General features: G+C 38.9%; 1 protein-coding gene across 1 annotated transcript in view; it reads left to right on the forward strand.

The window, feature by feature from the left end:
• The first annotated feature begins 663 nt into the window (after positions 1–663).
• Positions 664–6,898, forward strand: part of LOC112456127 (chitin-binding domain protein cbd-1-like) — a 6,469-nt gene continuing 234 nt past the window's right edge. The window contains exons 1-4 of the mRNA XM_025018462.1: positions 664–699; positions 1,575–2,351; positions 3,865–4,357; positions 4,844–6,898. The exon at positions 4,844–6,898 is cut by the window's right edge and continues 234 nt beyond it. Of these exons, the coding sequence (XP_024874230.1) occupies positions 693–699; positions 1,575–2,351; positions 3,865–4,357; positions 4,844–6,898 (3,332 nt within the window). The 5' untranslated portion in view covers positions 664–692. The remainder of the gene's footprint in view (positions 700–1,574; positions 2,352–3,864; positions 4,358–4,843) is intronic.

Here is a 6,898-nt window from a genome sequence, read left to right on the forward strand (position 1 = left end):
AAAGTTTTATTAAATATATAAAGGAATGATTGTGCCATTCTAGATAAAATTGCAGGTTTATTGCAGAATATTACATTTAATTATTGTATATAAAACATTTTGACGTAAAACATCTTTCAAGATTGACTTCCCACAATCCCACAATCCCGCAATCCCACAAGTGCGAAGAATGTAATTGCTCGATAGGTATCCTACTCCAATAGATATAATTAGCTCGGTTTGTGATTTTATTTTTTATTTTTACCAATGCCTTCGAGATTTTATACGTCAACAACAAGAAATACGGTTGAATATTATCTGAAAACATTTCAAAGCTCCAAATGATAACGCGATGTAGACGCATGGAAATATATATATATGTATCATATAATATTCTATCGCACTCTCTAAAAAAATTCCTTGGTACGTATTGAACAATTTTGCTGGTTGATTCTGGTAAATTCGCTGAATGATCTAATCAGTTATTATCAGTATTACTTCATTAAATCACCCCTAGAGCAATCTTTCAATTTCACTTGTTTTTTGCTCGCGCAGCGACTAGATATCCTTTTGGAATATAATATTTGACGCGCTTTGATTATTATCAAACGATAAGATGTTTGATATAAATCGATACGTCTGCAACCGTCAGTTATTGTATTTTTAACTGTCGAGTGTGTGATACGTTTTAATACACCAAATTAATAACCACAATGAGAGGTAAGTTTCTAAAGATTCTGTACGATCTTGTGACAACAGCAGGATAAGTAACGATCTAATTTCTTAACGTTAGTGCAAGTTTTACTCGTCAATTAAAGTGCTTGTTTTCTATCTTTTTTTCGTAAACTGTCCACGAACTGTCCGCTTTGAACGTTGACAAGATTTAACCATTAAGTCTAAGCAAGTTAAACTTTCGGTAAAAGATAGTCTTTTATTGTCACTGTTTATTTAACGCGTATTGGGGAGAATAAATCTTGCACTGTCGCGCGGTAACGTTCTCGATCATAAGAGTCGATAAAAGTTATCCCTTCTTATCACTGGCGCTGTTAGCTATAAATTTTTGGGGGAATTTTAGAAACTAAAAAAAATATAAATAAGTAAATACATAAGTAAAAAATATAAAAAGTACAATTTAAAGTTTAGCTTGTTAAAGTTTTCAGGTTTACACACGTAAATATTACTTTAATTTATTCGAAATTATCATATAAATGTGCCAATGCCTGGAAATTTTTTAATCATTTTAGTGCTTAAATAAGTTATATCGCGAATTAAAATCAAAGAATCAAAAATAAAAATATTTTTCTTGTATTATATTTTTATCTTTGATTTTAATTCGTGTTATACTTATTTAAAAACTAAACTAATAGACGTGACACAGGCCTTAAGTGTTCCGGGATTGGTATATTTACTTTATTTGTGTATATATGGCGAGACGCGTTTCCCTCACCTCCCTCCATCCCTGCTAACGGCGCCTGTGTAATAACGCAGAGGGATTAAAGTCGCTTTCGCGATATCATCAAAAAATAGACGGGGACATAGATGCTAGAGAATCTAACTCTTCACGATAATTGAGAACACATTTTATCATTTTACAGGATACTATGCGATGATCGTCGCCGCATTGGCGGTCGTCGCAGCTGGAGTACCTGCGGGCCAAATTCCGTGGAAAGCATCTGAGAACAAGCCTAAATGTCCATCCTCAGGCACCGCCAGGCTGCCTCACCCGCAAGCCTGTGACTTGTATTACATTTGTCAGGCCGGAGAGAGCACGATGCACGAGTGTCCCGAGGGTCTGCATTTCAATACTGCTATTGAGCAGTGCGACTGGCCGCCCGCAGGATGCTTGGCCGGACGTCGGCCGGAGACTCAACCGAATATACCCGAAGACGAAAACGAAGACGAAAACGAAGACGAAATCGAAGACGAAGACGAAGCCAATACGTCTGATTGCATCGGCACATGTCCAATTTCGGATTCTATGGATAAAACAATACTTCTGCCCTACGGAAGTGACTGCACTAAGTACTGCAAATGCAGCAACGGCAAGCCGTTCATTATGTCCTGCCCGGACGATTTGCATTTCGACGCCAAGAACTCAGTCTGCAATTGGAAGTGGGCAGCTAAATGCCAATCGGAGACTAAACCGAATATACCCGAAGACGAAGACGAAGCCAATACGCCTGGTTGCATCGGGACATGTCCAATTTCGGATTCTGTGGATAGAACGATACTTCTGCCTTACGCAGGTGACTGCACTAAGTACTGCACATGCAGCAACGGCAGGCCGTTCATTATGCTCTGCCCGGACAATTTGCATTTCGACGCCAAGAACTCCGTCTGCAATTGGAAGTGGGCAGCTAAATGCCAATCGTAAACCAGCAAACGATACAGCACAAAATCTGGCGGAGTAGAATTGACGTAGAAAGAAGCAAAAGCAGAGTTTTGCCGACTCCCCCTATTTCTATCAATTATTCGTATATGTTGGGCCGAAGAGATGGAAAAAGCGATTTGGGCAAACACTCGTCTTTCTTAGATTCTTAGATTATATTGATAATAAATGTATTATAATAAAAAGATTCTAACACAGAATAAATTAAAATTTATGTAATATATTTGTGTTTGTATGTTAATAAAGCAGAAAATTATTTGTAAAATTACTAAATGGGTAATGCTGTTATCTGATAACAGAGTATCGATACTCATATCTGTATCTTATAGATCTTAGATTATTGAAAAAATTAAATTAAATTAATCTCAGCATCATTCTATTATGTCAGAATTTCTAATCGACTACCTCTTTTTTTTCTCGATAGCAACATGTCTGACAATTCACGATTCTTCTGTAAATGTCAAGAAATATCATTTATAAGTTTCCAATTCATTTGTAACTTTCCAATTTTGTTATCTCCTTGCACAATTAATTTGAAATTAAAATCTCATTAAAATAAAATTAGCTTCAGAAAATTTAATTTAATAGAATTAAGATCGCGAGTTGTTTATGATAATTTATTATATCGCTAAATATACTTGGTGTTTTAGTAATTTTTCAATATTTCCTCGAAAAATTAGCAAATTAAACTTTATTATTATTAGATAGTATTTTCGATTATTTCAAGATTATTGCAGCTCATTTGTATAATACTTTGGTAAAACAAAATATTTATAATCCTTACGTCCGCGTTTATAATGCCGCGTTTGTTACTCGACACCCTGTATCTGTTACGTATAAAAAAATTTTTGCACCTGCTTCAATTTGCTCAAGTGACATTCCCAAGAGAAGGGTTTCGTCAAATGTTAGATATGATAAGCGCTTATTAAGCGATAACGCGCCGTGCGCTTATATATAAAAATCATTTCGTAAAGGCAAATTCGTCAGTTAGCAATTAAGTGAGTGAAGATCTAGATATTGGTTTCCAATTATAGCGAATGGGTTTTTCACGATGAAAGGTGAGTGCTCGCGACTGACGGAACTCCGATAAAGTGATGAAACAAAAGTAAACGGAAGGACGACTAAAACGCATTGAACATCTGTTTATTAAGTGACGAATGTGCAGAGCAATTATTTACGTGAAGAAAGAGAGAATTTTGTGCAGAGTGCAAGTAATTGGTTGTTCGTAGGTTGTCGGCCAGGAGAAGCATAAAATAATAATGACAGATATATAATATATATATACTATATATATATATATATATATATATATATATATGTGTGTAGATATGTGCAAGTTTAAAATATTTTTATCATTATATTACTTTACTTCGCAGATTTTCCATTTTTTCGATTAAATGCAAAGTATAAATGTGAAGAATAAAATAATATTGTTCGAATTTAATTACCAAGGTTAATTTCATAAATAACATTTCATATATTGTTTTAAATTTCAGGCATATACTTAGTGACCATTTTATACGTGGCCACATTGAGCGTTGTTGCCATCAACAAATCACCAGTAACTGATATTCTAACAGAATGTCCTAAGACCAATCCAGAGAATAAAACAGTTTTTATTCCTCATGAAACCGACTGCACGAAATTCTACAGTTGTCATGTGGGAAATAAAGGGGAGCCAATAGATTGTCCTGTCATGGATAAAAACGGCAATAGATTGCACTTTAATCCCAAACTTCAAGTATGCGATTGGCCGTGGAGCGCAGGATGTGAGTTATCGTCATCGATTCCAACGACTCCATCATCAACTCCGACCCCGACACTGACAACTCCAACACCGACGACCCCGTCAACAACAACTCCGACACCGACGACCCCGTCAACGACAACTCCAACACCGACGACTCCGTCAACGACAACTCCGACACCGATCACGACACAGAGTACTCCAACGTCGACAATCCCGTCATCGAGTTCTCCAACGACTCCGTCATTGGATTCTTGCGAATCCGATAACAGGACACATATGATTCCTGACAAGACTACGTGCGATCATTACTATTTATGTTACAACGGCGAGGTAAATCCGATCCCTCAGAAATGCGACCGCAATTTATTATTCAATCCAGTGCTCCGTGTATGCGATTATCCGGTAAATGTAAACTGTAACATTCCATCGAGTACGGATACCGTACGATCAACTACTAGTTCGTTAACTTCGACGAATCCATCGACTTCACCGCTGTTCTCTCCAATGCCGACGAAATCAATAAATCCATCAATAGATCCATCTGCCTGGGTTTGCGTATCAAACGGTAAGCGATACAAGGTTCCTCATGAGACTGTGTGCAATTATTATTATTGGTGTGTTAACGGCATAAAAGGTACGCAGCCGATAAAATGCGAAAGTTATTTCTTATTCAATCCAGTGATCGGTCAATGTGATTACCCGGAAAATGTAGACTGCAATGCTAGAAGTACTCCATCCCCACCAACGCCTACAACGAAATCTACAACGGAATCTACAACGGAAACTACAACGGAAACTACCACAGAAACTACAACGGAAACTACAACGAAAACTACAACAGAACCAACAACAACAAGAGATCCTAACAAACCCCGCACAAAGTGTCCTCCAAAAGGATCAACGGAGAAAGCGCGGATCCCTCACCCATGTCTATGCAACGTATATTACGAATGTGTAAACGGTGATAAGATATTAGAAACATGTTCATTCGGCATGCATTTTGATTACGTGAGAGAAGTTTGCGATTGGGCTGCAATAGTGAAGTGTACTCGACCGCTTCCACCCTTCGACATTCCAATTGATAACTATAATATTAATATTAATGACTATAATACTAATATCATATGTGCTCCAGAGGGCAGAGCATTTCAGCACGACACCGATTGTTCGGCCTATTATTTATGCTCTAATGGTGAGAAAATTTTGAGACATTGTATCGAGGGACTTCACTTCAACGTGACTATCCAGACATGCGACTACCCGCAAAAAAGTTGCGATCTAAATAGATCCCCGCCAATAACCGATCTAGATACTTGCCCTCCTGCAGGTTCTTTTATAGAGACTGTATTTATGCCTCACGAATGTGAATGCACGCAATATTACCAATGCATCGATGAAAAGAGAGTTCTTCGATCTTGTCCGAGTGGTCTGTATTTTGATAGCGTTCGGCAAATTTGCAACGAGCCAACTGAGGTTAAATGCATCGATTACACAATTTCGACAACGCCTAGAACAGTATCCACAACAATATCAACTACAAAAGCTATAGGTAAGCCCCGCATAACGTGTCCTCCCAAGGGATCATCCGAGAGTGCACGGTTTCCTCATTCATGTCTATGCAATCAATATTACGAGTGTGTGGAAGGTGAAAAGATATTACGAACATGCCCAATCGGCAAGTACTTCGATGACGCGACAGAAGTTTGCAATTCGGCCGCCAAAGTGAAATGTCAGCCACATCCATCTTACAATTACCTAATTGACGACTACGATACTGAATGCTCGCCGGACGGCAGAGCGTTTCAGCACGAAATTAGTTGCACCGAGTATTATTTATGCTACAAGGGTGAGAAGATATTAAAATCCTGCGAAGAAGGACTTCACTTTAACGTTAGTCTACAGACGTGCGATTATCCGCAAAAGAAAGGATGTGATTTAATTTTTTCACCTATGCCGACAATCGCTCTAGGTATTTGCCCTCCCGCAGGTTCCGTAGAGAAAGTACTGTTGCCTCACGATTGCGATTGCACACAATATTACGAGTGTGTTGATGGAGAACAGGTTCTTCGAGATTGTTCGGGTGGTCTGCACTATGATCACGTTCGTCAGATTTGCAACGAGCCGACCGAAGCCAAATGCACCAATCTCGTGCCGACGCCGACGGTTCCCACAAAACGGCCGTCTGGTACCCCTAGGTCGGATTTAAAGTGTTACGACGAGGATAACGAAACGCCTTACAAATACGATTGTAGGTTCTACTACAAATGTAGCAACGGCAAGATGATCTTGAAGACATGTCCTAGGAACTTATACTTCAATCCGAAGCTTCGAATCTGTGATTTTCCAGAGAATGTCGCTTGTGACGCTGGATCTGAGAACGTACCCACTATCCCAACGTCAACCAAGTGCCACACGACGACAGGAACCACCAAAATTCCTCACGAGACCGACTGCAATCTATATTACGTCTGCGAAGATGGCATTAGTGCTCTTAAAAAATGCCACTCTCCGGAACTCGTTTTCAATCCTATTCTGAAAGTCTGTGATTTCCCAGAGAATTATATTTGCAATGATAAAATGATAACTCAAAACCTTGACCCAGCTGCCTGCATCGGTACCTGTCCTGAAGAAGACCCTGAGTTTGCAGTATTACTTCCGAACGACGACTGCAAGAAATTCTGTCTGTGTAGCGGCGGCGTAGCGTGGGTGCAGTCGTGTCCTGAACCGCTCTACTTTGATTCCGTAGATAAAGTCTGCAAACGAAAGAACAAAGCCGTTTG

This window comes from Temnothorax curvispinosus, unplaced genomic scaffold, assembly GCF_003070985.1.
Source record: "Temnothorax curvispinosus isolate PA1 unplaced genomic scaffold, ASM307098v1 QBEX01006657.1, whole genome shotgun sequence".
Classification (NCBI taxonomy): Eukaryota; Metazoa; Arthropoda; class Insecta; order Hymenoptera; family Formicidae; genus Temnothorax; species Temnothorax curvispinosus.